The following is a 15,837-nucleotide window of genomic DNA, read 5'->3' on the forward strand; positions in this document are numbered from 1 at the left end:
ATCTACATGCAGCAGCTCTCCAACAGGAGCACAACACTACTCCTCTTGTAACTATCACCCTCTTCATATCTTCACTCATTAATCACTTCTCAATTGGAAGTAGTACTATCTAGATATGCAAATTATTGCTTGTGAATTTGTCAGTGTTTTCAGTCATACTACTGACTTCGTTTTTCTGCACTGTTTATCATTATATTCAAGTTTTGGTATTGTGCCAGGTTCTAGTTTTCCCTTTTTTTACTCAAACGTTTCTCACTTGTGAGAGGCTTTTTCCTTTATTTGTGAATTCCACTTTGTGGCAAGTGGTGCCTGACCAGGTACACATTTTTTTCAAAAAATCTGTACTCGCCATCCTGCAGCCATACTAGTCATCAATTATATAACAGCCCTTCCTACTTCCGACCTGATATGCAATTCCAGATGCTGGTTGTGCGTCTTTGTTTTGTTTGTTTTTTATCTATGACTGTACAGTTATATTGTAGGTTTAGGTTATGCACACCACAGAGATGGGGTGTTTTGTAGGAATGCTAGTAGCTCTGTAGCAGTAGTTTGCTTTCTATGTGTGTTTGTCCCAGACTGTACGCTCGTGGACTAACACGAGTAAAGCAGATAAAACTTGGTTCCATCCCTGCTCCGTGGCATTGAGTCTCTTCCTACATCTAATCTGATGTACAATTTCAGATGCCACCTGGTTTTGGTTGATTGACTCTGTCAACACGGCATCTCTGCTTTTCAAAATAGGGCTTTGCAGTCACCTGTTGTACTGTCTCTGATGTTTCAGTCCTCCAGACTCTCCAAGGCATTTTTTGTCTCCCCTTGATTCTAATGGAATATGAGAGAGTCCTTACTACTTACCATTTTCTAGCTGCTGGGATGGTGAACCATGGAAGCCTATCCTCAGTTGAGAGTAAAACAATGGCATTCTGCAAATGTCGCTGGTATATAGCGCTTCCTTCTGTAGACCTGATGTACAAGTCCAAATCCCACCTGGTTTTGGCTGTTGCACTATCTATACATCTGACAAATTTTATCATGGCATGAAGCTCTTCCTACCATGGAGCTGATAATTAATTCCAGGTGCTACCAGGTTTTTGTTGAACCACTCTGCTATGTTCTACATATATTTACAGTTTGACCCTCAGGTTGATATGCTTCTCCTCTCTACCATCAGGTTGGTTTGGTGCTGGTTGGAAATGGTCTGGCTCTGTAAATTCTCGCATGTTTTGGATGGTTTCCTTCTTCCCACCATGGACTGGATGAAAAATGCCTACTGCTGCTAGGTTTTGGACTGGAGACGCACCCAGCTTTGCAGTCTCTCTTCCTGTCATCAGTCAGATGTTAGTTCTTGGCAGACTTGGTGTTGGTTGTAGCTGGACACAGTGCATGTTTTCCTACTTGCACATGATTGGATATCCTCATCCTACAGCAAAACCTATCAGGTTTTGGACCACAGATGTCATCCTACCAGGACTTTCCATTTTCCTACCATCTGCTTGATGTCAGTTCTCAGAGTATCTGGTGTTAGGTGGGTTGGAAATGTGTGCAAGTGGTGATGGGTTTTGGTATGAAAGCTTGTTTTCTCTACCAGTTCCTGTGTCTAGGTAAAGAACTAGCTGTTTCTCTACCTACCACTGATCTGATGTCCCTTTCCAGATAGTTCATGGTGTTGGTTAAGATCGAATTACCACTACGGTCTGTTGCATCCTATCCACTGGACACGTAGGAGTCCCATTCATTGGCGATAAATGTTCTAGAATTTCTTCATATTTCTGTCATTTATGTTCAAGACTGTCATAAAATAGCAAAGTGTATACCTAAAACAGATGTGGTGTGGTCTCCTCCTGAGTTATGACATTTTTGCTTTTAATTCCACACCTGATCTCTCTCTTGGTGCTTTCTAAAGGGATCATCTTTTTTTTTATTAGCCCTCCCTTAGTTCAGTGTGGGATTATAGTAATAATTCTACCTTTTGAAAAAGTCCACACAGGCTGTTTCAATTACTTTGGAACACATTGAATAGGACAAATTTTTCTTCTATACTGTTATTACAATACAATCTATACACCACCATACAATCAGTCAGTCTAAATCTACCTTTCAACATGTATTTATACCTTGACAAGTCTAGAACTTTCTACACACTACTAGATGTAATGATGCAATTAACACAACAAGATAACTTGGAAGGTTCTAGTAACATGATGTAACAATATTACAATAACCAATTCAGAACTACTGAAACTCTCACTGCATAAACTATCCAATTCATAACTCTCACATTCAACTTAAATAGAAATAGTCATGTATCTCTAACTATCTAATTAAAACATTTGTACAGGATTAAAACTAACTTGTCATTTGTTTCCAAATATTTTTCATTAAAAACTTCACACTTCTCATTTTAATCCAACAGCAAAGATCCTAAGATGGCTCTTATCCAGATGGGATCTGTAGAAGAAGCTGTGGCTGCTCTGATTGTAAGTTTTTCTAACTCTGTTAAAACTCCAAATAAATGTGCTTTATATATTGACCTTCATAAATCAGCACACACAATTATTAGTTTTTCAAAACTTGAAGGTTTTTGATATATACTGGCTCTAAATACATTTTTCACTTGTACTTAGTAAGTTTGTTTATAATGATTCTAGATAATTTTGTAATCTCTAAAGAATTGAGATAGTGATGAATATTTGAAAATCTTTATCCTAAATTTTTACTGTGCAGTACTCTGTTGTTTTTTTCTTTTTTAATCTTACATTAATCTCTAGGATATAAAACTTATCTCACAGTTACATTTCCAGACTTTTTTAATGTTTAAATGTCTAAGGAATATCTGTGTAAACATACCTTCTGCTTTTTCTGACAACAAGAAGATGACAAAATGGTTTTATTTAGTTTAGTTTGGAACCAGAAAAGCACTATTTTTATTGTATTCTATTCTAATATTGGGAAACGTTTTACTAAGATTGTACCACTTAAATTTTTTTGTTGTTTTGTATTTTTCCAGAAAATGCACAACTACCAACTTAGTGAATCCAGTCACTTAAGAGTTTCCTTTTCCAAATCAACAATCTAAGTTGGAAATCAAGAATTTCAGAGCAGATTAAACAAATATATAAATAAAGAAATCTGATTTATTGACTAGCCTGTTGTCCAAATTGCCTTGCTAGAAGACTGTTACCATTATCACTGTGATACAAGAAAACTTTGAAGCAAAACAGAATAACCTGAAATTGGCCCAATCCTTCAAGAACATTTATTGAAGGTTTGATTGTTTGGCAAAGAAATTATGGAGTTTTATAAATAAGACTGAGTGTACTATTACCTCGTATAAAAGTGGAACCAAAACAATAATAGAAATTCGGGTTTATAATGTACTAAAAATAGCATTAAGGCAAGAGAATCGCCAATACAAAAGTTATAATCTTGTCTAAATAATGATGACCCAAAATTTATATTTCAGGGTTAAAAATTAGCCTAGACAGTTTTGGCCTGGAAAGTTTGAAACAGAGACAAATTAACAAAGATAGATTAGGGTTGGAAAGCATTCTTATTGACAGGGTTACAAATAAAGCTAGAGAGCCTTTGGACCATGAAGTAAGGATATTTAATTTAAGAAAGGAAAACTAAATAAATCTACTTGTTGAAAAGTTCATACTACAAGAGATTTGTACTGAATGATTCTCGTTTTGTTACTACATTTTTGAAAGCTGTCTTTGTATCACAGTCATTTCTTTATTATGTATTAATTCAGTTATGTCCACCACATAGTCTTCAGGGGACATTTCATTAACAAAATATACATATATATATATATTGTATTTTTGCAAGCTTATCTAGTGTAGTGTAGTCTATGTGGTGGGTGTAGAATTTCATGTTTGTAAATCTATTTTTGAATATTCATCCACTCAGTTGATTTGCTGTATGTGGAAGAAATAATTTGGTATTGGTTTTGTTTTCGTTACAAAGTTATTGTGTCTTATTCTTAATTGCTTAGTAAGAAAGCTGTCCTTGTAATGCGACTTGTTTATTTTTTCGTTGGAAAAAACAAAGTGATTACATTTACACCACTGTAGAATAGCTGCTTGTTTCTTATATTCAAAAGGTCGTATTTTAGATTTTGAAACGTTTGCTATATTGTAAAAAGGAAACTATTAGTTGTTAGTTAACAGCATTTGATTTTGGGCAAAAGATTTTTAAACATTGAACATAAACAGTGTTTAAAAAATGCAAGTTAATTATTGTAATTTGGGATAATACCAGTTTCAAACTGTTTTTCTGTTAACTGGATTGTAAACATATCTTACATTACTGTCTTATCATTATATCTGTGTAATTTAGGAGGAAATACTTTGTGTATTACAAGTACCTTTTTATGAACTACAGTATATATTGCAACAGTTATTCCAACAAATCATACAAGTATCATGAATATTTACATGGATCTGAGTGGTATTAAATCTCTCCAAAATTTGCCTTTCATTGATATGATATGAAAAACTGAAAGAAACTGTTGTTTTTTAACTATTAAATATACTCGTTTGTTAAACTCTAATATGGTTGGCTGTCGTGGACAGATAAGAAAAGGACACCTGCTTGCATATAAATTTGTATCAAATATTTTTATCATTACTGAGCTATTGAAGACAAGTTTGTTCATGAAATGTGCCTTGCAATAAACTGACCGTATCAAAACCAATTTTTTTAAACAATAATTCTTCTGAAATACAAAGTTATTTTAAATGTTAAAGCTTACATGGAGAAAATACCAAAAGTAATTGGTATATGTAAACTGCAACAATGTTTTATGACAAATTGATGGGTTATGGGGAGGGTAACAGATATATCCCTCAAATTTCTGTGCCTTTCAAAACCACAGGTGCTTTAATTAGCATCAACCATTTAATGGTGAAAGCCCTTTTACCTTTCAGTTCTTCTTATAATATAGATATTAAACATTTTGCTGAGTCTTTAGGTGCATAGAAGATAATTTGGGTACCTAAGGCCTGCCGTGTGATTTTTTTTTTTTTTTTTTATTACAACCCCCCCTGCATGTCCTAAAGTGTATCATGCCAGCCTGTGGTGTATGGAAAAGTCATTACACTGTAGTCTTCCATCAGTAGAAGAGGCAAGACATTCTCTGTATTTTGTAATGCTCATGAACAATGGCTCATTCTTTCCTTAGCACTGCTTGTCTACGACTTAAAACTTTTATCATTTTTAGTGTAATTTCTTTATTATATAAAAGGGTGTAAATATTTAAACTTATCAGTTAGAACTTGAATAACCAGTTTACACTTTTTGGACATGGCCCATCAGTTTGTTATTTTAATCCAACATGGTTATCTTATCCAGGGCACTAATTCTCTACCAAACAAAACCCCTTTACGTCAGTTGTGTGGATCAGCTAACTTGTGAGTTAATCTTCCAATGTTTCTGCCACAGGAATTGTCTAGTACCACACTGGGAAATGGAGGAACTCTGACGATATTCCTTCTACTTTATGGATTAGCTTTCATCTTGGGCTACAAGAGAGAGCCTCACCATGTATGGGCTCATGGAACCCTTCTGTTCCTTCTTCTCTTGTGGCTATCCAAAGTAGTTCTCTGAGCTCTCCCCTTTGTTACAGCCTATACTTGATAGGCTGTAATAAATGGAAACATAAGGTTTTTTTCCTGTTCTTATACTTTTAACTTTATTTTGAACACAATGGGCCAATTCAACTGTGTCGTGGGGTTTTATTCCCGTCTTTCTTTCTTATTCCTTTAAAAATGGGATGTTAAGAACAAGTCATTGTTCTTTGGTAAATACCAACGTACGACCCAGTTTTACTGCTCTGGGTTTGTCCGTCATTTGGTTCTCAGCCTTTCCTTGCAAGTTGGCTTTGGTCCCATACCTTTCACTGAGCTCAATGAAGTTTCACGTGAAGGTTGCATTCTTGAAACCTTTTCGTTTCACTACTCAGTGAATGTCAGCCATGTATTTACCCCTTCCAACATACCTGTATTTTGAGACATGAAGCTTTTGATATCAAGGATCTTATGTCTCCTCATGAATGGATTTCTCTCTTTTGGAAAATTTCTCGAGTTCCTTATTCCTCTGTGATGTACCTCCCCTCCCGAGAAGTCCCTGTCAGTTACTTGTGACCTGCCTACATATGTACATACAGGAATCCACCATATTTTTTTCTCATCTCATGTTCATAGTAACTCCTTCAATTCCACACCTCACCCTTCCCCTCACGTTTACAGGTGTGGGTTTCCATATCTGTACCTAATGCAGTAGAGGTAGCACATTATTTATCTTTGCACTTGACAACAACTAATCCTTTCTGTTCAGATGCAATACCAGATCCAGCCTCCCCCCACCTTTCTAATAAATGACGTGCTCCAAGGTCTTTCCAGCCTGGAGCTCATCTCCTTAGTTTATTTTATCAGCCCTCACCACCAACTTGATTGGGTGTGGAATTCTAGCTGTTTGTTATGCAGAAAGTTTGGTAGCATTTCTGAAGTTAATGTTCCTTATCTGAAAATCTTTCTGCAAAACATCTTCTCCTTTCTCCTCACTCCTGGAACATTTAGTTTTCCTTGTGAATAATGAGCCTTTCTTCAAGTGCTAGTTGGGAACTGTCATCCTTCTACAGGAGAAAGGCTAGAGTCGACAGATAATTACACCTTGTTGGGAACTGTCATCCTTCTACAGGAGAAAGGGTAGAGTCGACAGATAATTACACCTTGTTGGGAACTGTCATCCTTCTCGATAGGAGAAAGGCTAGAGTCGACAGATAATTACACCTTGTTGGGAACTGTCATCCTTCTACAGGAGAAAGGCTAGAGTCGACAGATAATTACACCTTGTTGGGAACTGTCATCCTTCTATAGGAGAAAGGCTAGAGTCGACAGATAATTACACCTTGTTGGGAACTGTCATCCTTCTATAGGAGAAAGGCTAGAGTCGACAGATAATTACACCTTGTTGGGAACTGTCATCCTTCTACAGGAGAAAGGCTAGAGTCGACAGATAATTACACCTTGTTGGGAACTGTCATCCTTCTACAGGAGAAAGGCTAGAGTCGACAGATAATTACACCTTGTTGGGAACTGTCATCCTTCTACAGGAGAAAGGCTAGAGTCGACAGATAATTACACCTTGTTGGGAACTGTCATCCTTCTACAGGAGAAAGGCTAGAGTCGACAGATAATTACACCTTGTTGGGAACTGTCATCCTTCTACAGGAGAAAGGGTAGAGTCGACAGATAATTACACCTTGTTGGGAACTGTCATCCTTCGATAGGAGAAAGGCTAGAGTCGACAGATAATTACACCTTGTTGGGAACTGTCATCCTTCTACAGGAGAAAGGCTAGAGTCGACAGATAATTACACCTTGTTGGGAACTGTCATCCTTCTACAGGAGAAAGGGTAGAGTCGACAGATAATTACACCTTGTTGGGAACTGTCATCCTTCTACAGGAGAAAGGCTAGAGTCGACAGATAATTACACCTTGTTGGGAACTGTCATCCTTCTACAGGAGAAAGGCTAGAGTCGACAGATAATTACACCTTGTTGGGAACTGTCATCCTTCTACAGGAGAAAGGCTAGAGTCGACAGATAATTACACCTTGTTGGGAACTGTCATCCTTCTACAGGAGAAAGGCTAGAGTCGACAGATAATTACACCTTGTTGGGAACTGTCATCCTTCTACAGGAGAAAGGCTAGAGTCGACAGATAATTACACCTTGTTGGGAACTGTCATCCTTCTACAGGAGAAAGGCTAGAGTCGACAGATAATTACACCTTGTTGGGAACTGTCATCCTTCTACAGGAGAAAGGCTAGAGTCGACAGATAATTACACCTTGTTGGGAACTGTCATCCTTCTACAGGAGAAAGGCTAGAGTCGACAGATAATTACACCTTGTTGGGAACTGTCATCCTTCTACAGGAGAAAGGGTAGAGTCGACAGATAATTACACCTTGTTGGGAACTGTCATCCTTCGATAGGAGAAAGGCTAGAGTCGACAGATAATTACACCTTGTTGGGAACTGTCATCCTTCTATAGGAGAAAGGCTAGAGTCGACAGATAATTACACCTTGTTGGGAACTGTCATCCTTCTATAGGAGAAAGGCTAGAGTCGACAGATAATTACACCTTGTTGGGAACTGTCATCCTTCTATAGGAGAAAGGCTAGAGTCGACAGATAATTACACCTTGTTGGGAACTGTCATCCTTCTATAGGAGAAAGGCTAGAGTCGACAGATAATTACACCTTGTTGGGAACTGTCATCCTTCTATAGGAGAAAGGCTAGAGTCGACAGATAATTACACCTTGTTGGGAACTGTCATCCTTCTATAGGAGAAAGGCTAGAGTCGACAGATAATTACACCTTGTTGGGAACTGTCATCCTTCTATAGGAGAAAGGCTAGAGTCGACAGATAATTACACCTTGTTGGGAACTGTCATCCTTCTATAGGAGAAAGGCTAGAGTCGACAGATAATTACACCTTGTTGGGAACTGTCATCCTTCTATAGGAGAAAGGCTAGAGTCGACAGATAATTACACCTTGTTGGGAACTGTCATCCTTCTATAGGAGAAAGGCTAGAGTCGACAGATAATTACACCTTGTTGGGAACTGTCATCCTTCTATAGGAGAAAGGCTAGAGTCGACAGATAATTACACCTTGTTGGGAACTGTCATCCTTCTATAGGAGAAAGGCTAGAGTCGACAGATAATTACACCTTGTTGGGAACTGTCATCCTTCTATAGGAGAAAGGCTAGAGTCGACAGATAATTACACCTTGTTGGGAACTGTCATCCTTCTACAGGAGAAAGGCTAGAGTCGACAGATAATTACACCTTGTTGGGAACTGTCATCCTTCTATAGGAGAAAGGCTAGAGTCGACAGATAATTACACCTTGTTGGGAACTGTCATCCTTCTACAGGAGAAAGGCTAGAGTCGACAGATAATTACACCTTGTTGGGAACTGTCATCCTTCTACAGGAGAAAGGCTAGAGTCGACAGATAATTACACCTTGTTGGGAACTGTCATCCTTCTACAGGAGAAAGGCTAGAGTCGACAGATAATTACACCTTGTTGGGAACTGTCATCCTTCTACAGGAGAAAGGCTAGAGTCGACAGATAATTACACCTTGTTGGGAACTGTCATCCTTCTACAGGAGAAAGGCTAGAGTCGACAGATAATTACACCTTGTTGGGAACTGTCATCCTTCTACAGGAGAAAGGCTAGAGTCGACAGATAATTACACCTTGTTGGGAACTGTCATCCTTCTACAGGAGAAAGGCTAGAGTCGACAGATAATTACACCTTGTTGGGAACTGTCATCCTTCTACAGGAGAAAGGCTAGAGTCGACAGATAATTACACCTTGTTGGGAACTGTCATCCTTCTACAGGAGAAAGGCTAGAGTCGACAGATAATTACACCTTGTTGGGAACTGTCATCCTTCTACAGGAGAAAGGCTAGAGTCGACAGATAATTACACCTTGTTGGGAACTGTCATCCTTCTATAGGAGAAAGGCTAGAGTCGACAGATAATTACACCTTGTTGGGAACTGTCATCCTTCTATAGGAGAAAGGCTAGAGTCGACAGATAATTACACCTTGTTGGGAACTGTCATCCTTCTATAGGAGAAAGGCTAGAGTCGACAGATAATTACACCTTGTTGGGAACTGTCATCCTTCTATAGGAGAAAGGCTAGAGTCGACAGATAATTACACCTTGTTGGGAACTGTCATCCTTCTATAGGAGAAAGGCTAGAGTCGACAGATAATTACACCTTGTTGGGAACTGTCATCCTTCTATAGGAGAAAGGCTAGAGTCGACAGATAATTACACCTTGTTGGGAACTGTCATCCTTCTATAGGAGAAAGGCTAGAGTCGACAGATAATTACACCTTGTTGGGAACTGTCATCCTTCTGTCATAGGAGAAAGGCTAGAGTCGACAGATAATTACACCTTGTTGGGAACTGTCATCCTTCTATAGGAGAAAGGCTAGAGTCGACAGATAATTACACCTTGTTGGGAACTGTCATCCTTCTATAGGAGAAAGGCTAGAGTCGACAGATAATTACACCTTGTTGGGAACTGTCATCCTTCTATAGGAGAAAGGCTAGAGTCGACAGATAATTACACCTTGTTGGGAACTGTCATCCTTCTATAGGAGAAAGGCTAGAGTCGACAGATAATTACACCTTGTTGGGAACTGTCATCCTTCTATAGGAGAAAGGCTAGAGTCGACAGATAATTACACCTTGTTGGGAACTGTCATCCTTCTATAGGAGAAAGGCTAGAGTCGACAGATAATTACACCTTGTTGGGAACTGTCATCCTTCTATAGGAGAAAGGCTAGAGTCGACAGATAATTACACCTTGTTGGGAACTGTCATCCTTCTATAGGAGAAAGGCTAGAGTCGACAGATAATTACACCTTGTTGGGAACTGTCATCCTTCGATAGGAGAAAGGCTAGAGTCGACAGATAATTACACCTTGTTGGGAACTGTCATCCTTCGATAGGAGAAAGGCTAGAGTCGACAGATAATTACACCTTGTTGGGAACTGTCATCCTTCTACAGGAGAAAGGCTAGAGTCGACAGATAATTACACCTTGTTGGGAACTGTCATCCTTCTATAGGAGAAAGGCTAGAGTCGACAGATAATTACACCTTGTTGGGAACTGTCATCCTTCTATAGGAGAAAGGCTAGAGTCGACAGATAATTACACCTTGTTGGGAACTGTCATCCTTCTATAGGAGAAAGGCTAGAGTCGACAGATAATTACACCTTGTTGGGAACTGTCATCCTTCTACAGGAGAAAGGCTAGAGTCGACAGATAATTACACCTTGTTGGGAACTGTCATCCTTCTACAGGAGAAAGGCTAGAGTCGACAGATAATTACACCTTGTTGGGAACTGTCATCCTTCTACAGGAGAAAGGCTAGAGTCGACAGATAATTACACCTTGTTGGGAACTGTCATCCTTCTACAGGAGAAAGGCTAGAGTCGACAGATAATTACACCTTGTTGGGAACTGTCATCCTTCTATAGGAGAAAGGCTAGAGTCGACAGATAATTACACCTTGTTGGGAACTGTCATCCTTCTATAGGAGAAAGGCTAGAGTCGACAGATAATTACACCTTGTTGGGAACTGTCATCCTTCTACAGGAGAAAGGCTAGAGTCGACAGATAATTACACCTTGTTGGGAACTGTCATCCTTCTACAGGAGAAAGGCTAGAGTCGACAGATAATTACACCTTGTTGGGAACTGTCATCCTTCTATAGGAGAAAGGCTAGAGTCGACAGATAATTACACCTAGTTGGGAACTGTCATCCTTCTATAGGAGAAAGGCTAGAGTCGACAGATAATTACACCTTGTTGGGAACTGTCATCCTTCTATAGGAGAAAGGCTAGAGTCAACAGATAATTACACCTAGTTGGGAACTGTCATCCTTCTATAGGAGAAAGGCTAGAGTCGACAGATAATTACACCTTGTTGGGAACTGTCATCCTTCTATAGGAGAAAGGCTAGAGTCGACAGATAATTACACCTTGTTGGGAACTGTCATCCTTCTATAGGAGAAAGGCTAGAGTCGACAGATAATTACACCTAGTTGGGAACTGTCATCCTTCTATAGGAGAAAGGCTAGAGTCGACAGATAATTACACCTTGTTGGGAACTGTCATCCTTCTATAGGAGAAAGGCTAGAGTCGACAGATAATTACACCATAGGCCAGCACACTACATGTTAACCTGTATGAGGGGAAGTTATTGAAGGCTTGTCAGGTGCATAAAATCTAGTTATACAGACAGCTCTCCCTGATATAAAGTTTCAGGAAAGGAGACTTTAAATATTTTTTTTCTTTTGGGGTGGGGCTAATAGAGTATTCTAAAAAAACAACTTAAAGTACCTGTGAGAGATAACATATGCTTCATTCAACGTTCCCTCTTGACTTGTAGAGCACTAATAAAAAACAGTCATGAATTTTGAACTGTCATTTTCTTTCTCTTACGAATTAGCTTTGTATATGTTGATTAATGTCAACCATGTTTGCTTTCCAAATGTTACTCTGTATGTGTTGAATTGATATTAAAACTTCCTGAGAAATGTGTAAAAACGTTTTCTCTCTTCATGGTGGTACAGGCTTAATGTATCTTACTGCAAATACATGACACACTCCTACTCGCTTCATGTAGTTGGAACATAAGTTCAAGTAATGTTCACCAGAGATTCCAACCATTACAATTTGAGGGTAATCATTACAACTCCCAAATTATGATATAGGCCTGCACAATAAAGTGACAAATTGTTCCCCCAGGGCTTGAAAGGGGTGAAAAGAAAATTTCTAGTGAGATACAAATAAATTTTGATAATAAATTAAAGACAAATGACTACTTGCAATAATAAAAAATTTGTATCTCCAGACGTCTACCAATAGTTTGAATGTGGTGCTTCTCCATATGGGTATTTCTTGTTTTCTAAGTAGCATGCCCCTCGCTAGTACAGCAGTAAGTCTACAGATTTACAACACTCAAATCAGGGGTTTGATTCCCCTCGGTGGCCACAGCAGATAGCCTGATGGGGCTTTGCTATAATAAAAACACACAAACACATCTAAGTGGCATGGAAACACCAATGCGATCGTCTTATTTCTGGCAAATTCAAAAATTTAGGAAAGAGTATAGTGCAAAATATCCAGTCATGCATTTTGTACAGTTTGTCACATCGATTTTTCTGTGGTGCATGGCAGGATAAACAATTGTTCCAGACATACAAAATCCGTATCTCGCTAACATAAGGATGAGGCAAAGACAACGACATTTATGAGTAAGAATTCAGAATATGAAACCATAAATGCAGAAGTGATGTTCATGTAATTCGTTATTGCTCACAATTTACCCCTAGCTGTAGCCGATCCTGCAGAACATCTATTCAGAAAAATGTTCCCAGACTGATATAGCAAAAACATATGGCTGTGCTAGAACCAAAACTACAGCCATTGTACTAATGTTGGGTTGTGAAGATGACAAAATGATTTCAAGCATACTTACTAACAGTGTTTACAGTTTAGTCACAGATGGATCCTCAGACATGGATGACTGAAAACTGTATCCAGTGGTTGTACGATATCTGTACGGACTCAGTCATTTGAAATAGTTGGCATCTCTGGTTCACATAAGCTGAACATCATAGCTTAAATTAAATATATTGTTTTCTGTTAATTTCTCAGTTTTTTCCAATCACTATGATAAAACCTTGTCTTATTTTCCTCCACCCTGCTTGAATTGTAGTGCAGTTACTGACGTTACTACATTTTTTGGTAAATATTATTTCATGATAATGAAATAAATGAATTATTGTGTAGAGAAAAAATGTGGCAGGAAAACAAAACGTAAGTGAAAATAAGCTTTCCTTCGCAGCACTGGGTTTTAATAGAAAGAATTGTATATAATATTTCTTTAATAAACAACATGGAACACATATTTACATCCCCTTGTGCACACCTGTATTGTGTTTGGTTCTATATTTGAATTTGGCATGGTATTTCTTAGGGTTGAGCCCATATGCCTTTAAACGCCATCTGATAATTGAAGTGTGTCAACACTGGAGGCCGACTTATGAAAATCTCCTGTTCTCCTTTTATTGCTTTTACCTGCAGTAGAAGAAAACTGTTCTTTCTTACCAACGCCACCTGGAACTCCATTCCCTTGCTCACACGTTTTTTTATGCTGAAGATGAGACACAGTCGAGTTTCCTGCAGCTGGTCCAACACGACAATCTTCAGGAGGGGACTTGTTATTTAACTTCCTTTTCTTGTGTCTTTTCTTTTTAGGAGCAGGCTCTCCTTCGGCTCTGTAAGAGCAAATGGAAACTTGTACAAAGAAAAAAAGAGAGTGTTTGATGTCTTTTAGTATTTACATAAAACAGCTGTAAATAAACTGATCTTCAAATTATCTGAACTACACCCAAACAAAAGTTTTATAATTATCTCCGAAGTTATTGATTTTGCATGTGGACGATGGGAAATAAATAAGTACCACAGAATTTATCACAGTTTTTTAAGCTTACTAACATCTTATATTACACTGCAGATGTTGAGAAAACAACTCGAGTGACAGTTAACTTCCAGTTAGTTATTCACATGTCACAAATAGAACTATGGAGCAGCCACTGTGCACTTTCATTAAATATAGTATAGTATCAGTAAATAGAAAAAAATATATGATACTTTTCGTAACAAAATAGAGATTTAGATACCACAAACATCTAATACTAAAATTCCAAACGTTGGTTTACAAATTGAGAGAACCCATGACCAGAGATAGGCCTGTCTTGATAGTTAATAGCAGTAAAGTCCATAGGATTTCTAACCTAAACATGAAAAGGTCTGATTCTGCAGGGAATGTACTTGTTTTATTATTTACTAAACCTGGTACACAAGACATTTGATCAAAGAATACATTACTTACTCTTCTGAGTAAACACTGGCAAGGATCTTCTGCTTCAGACCGAAATTTTCAGATTTTTTCTGAAAGGCCTGAACGTCATACTTTTCCTCCTCTTCTGGTCTGTTTCAGAAAAAGAAAATAGTCTGAAACTGTATTCTAGTCAAAACCTGTTCACCTATTATTCTCTGTCAAAAATTGTGCTAATCCCCCCTACAGTTTGGTCTCTTGAATTGTTTTATTGCATCACAGGCCTACAAATTGTGTGTTTGTTCTTGTGATTCTCGTGTTCTTACCAATCAAATTACATAATTAGGCTTAGATGTAGGATTTTTCAGTAGCCGAAATGTGCATCTTTAATATAGGCGTGCTTCTAAGCTTTTCGATCTAAGCAATAGTTCGTAAGTATCAGTCAGTAGGCCTAAGTATACATGCAAGTATCGTGGCAACAAGATTACTCTGTGACTGCATGTTTACAGCTTTCAGGTTCACGTAATCAGAGATTACCAATTTACAGATTGAACAGTTCACATAAGTGGTTGAAAAAATCATCCCCCTCCCCATTGGGTGTAAAATAATCCCCCCCCTGGGGCTAATGTTTTGAAAGAAACTTCTTCAACTGTTCACAAAATTATTATGAATAGAGCAAAATGATCTATATTCACTAAAACTGAGTGTCTGCTCAAGTCTCATGATAGAAGCTGATTACTGGGGAATAACACAGTACTTCTGTAACTGGATTCTTTCACCAACAAAGCATATCAGATTTCTCTGTTTATTAGAATGATTTAGAACTAACAATTTTAATTTTTAACATAAAAAGAATGATGGTCCAGGTATTCCAAGCTTAACCTTGTATAGTGACTTCACTAAACACTCATAGTGCACTGAGAAAAGACAAATTGTAAGGTAACAGTATTATTTGTAGCCATTAGCCTAATTCTGTCAGAAACATTGTCAACCCTTAATTTCCCTCACGTCACATTCGTGTGTCCTTTTCACTGTCTAAATCCAAGTTGAATCTCACCTATTCTGGACAGCTTTCTTAAGTGAACACCATTTGTTCAATTCCTTGTCTTGAGCCAGAAGAATCTAATTATAAAAAATTAATTTTACAATTACAGTTGAAACAATATACATGGAAATAAAACTCACTCTTAAATATATTGTACTTACTGGCTGTAAACCACAAACCAAAATAATAGTGGTAAGGAAACATTCAATTAAAACTGTATTTTCCATCATAGTAAAGGAAATGACTAGGACATTGCTTACTTAATGCTTTGAAATAGAGATTTTTTTTTTATAAAACAAACATACTTTCCCACTAAGTATTTGCTGAATAGTTTTAGAATGGGTGTTTT

General features: G+C 37.9%; 2 protein-coding genes across 16 annotated transcripts in view; one reads left to right on the forward strand and one right to left on the reverse strand.

Moving 5' to 3' along the window:
* Positions 1 to 4,699, forward strand: part of LOC143248655 (polypyrimidine tract-binding protein 1-like) — a 119,747-nt gene extending 115,048 nt beyond the window's left edge. For all 12 annotated transcript variants that reach the window (XM_076497188.1, XM_076497187.1, XM_076497191.1 and 9 more), the window contains 2 exons: positions 2,414 to 2,477; positions 3,008 to 4,699. In XM_076497188.1, the coding sequence (XP_076353303.1) occupies positions 2,414 to 2,477; positions 3,008 to 3,076 (133 nt within the window). In that variant the 3' untranslated portion in view covers positions 3,077 to 4,699. The remainder of the gene's footprint in view (positions 1 to 2,413; positions 2,478 to 3,007) is intronic.
* Positions 4,700 to 13,460: 8,761 nt separating this feature from the next.
* The window catches only part of LOC143248654 (protein KRI1 homolog), a 41,715-nt gene continuing 39,338 nt past the window's right edge, over positions 13,461 to 15,837 (reverse strand). For all 4 annotated transcript variants that reach the window (XM_076497183.1, XM_076497184.1, XM_076497182.1 and 1 more), the window contains exons 15-17: positions 15,501 to 15,565; positions 14,498 to 14,596; positions 13,461 to 13,880 (exon numbers count right to left, since the gene is read on the reverse strand). In XM_076497183.1, coding sequence (XP_076353298.1) covers positions 13,598 to 13,880; positions 14,498 to 14,596; positions 15,501 to 15,565 — 447 coding nt within the window. In that variant the 3' untranslated portion in view covers positions 13,461 to 13,597. The remainder of the gene's footprint in view (positions 13,881 to 14,497; positions 14,597 to 15,500; positions 15,566 to 15,837) is intronic.

The sequence above is a fragment of the Tachypleus tridentatus genome, chromosome 4 (genome assembly GCF_004210375.1).
Source record: "Tachypleus tridentatus isolate NWPU-2018 chromosome 4, ASM421037v1, whole genome shotgun sequence".
Lineage (NCBI taxonomy): Eukaryota > Metazoa > Arthropoda > Merostomata > Xiphosura > Limulidae > Tachypleus > Tachypleus tridentatus.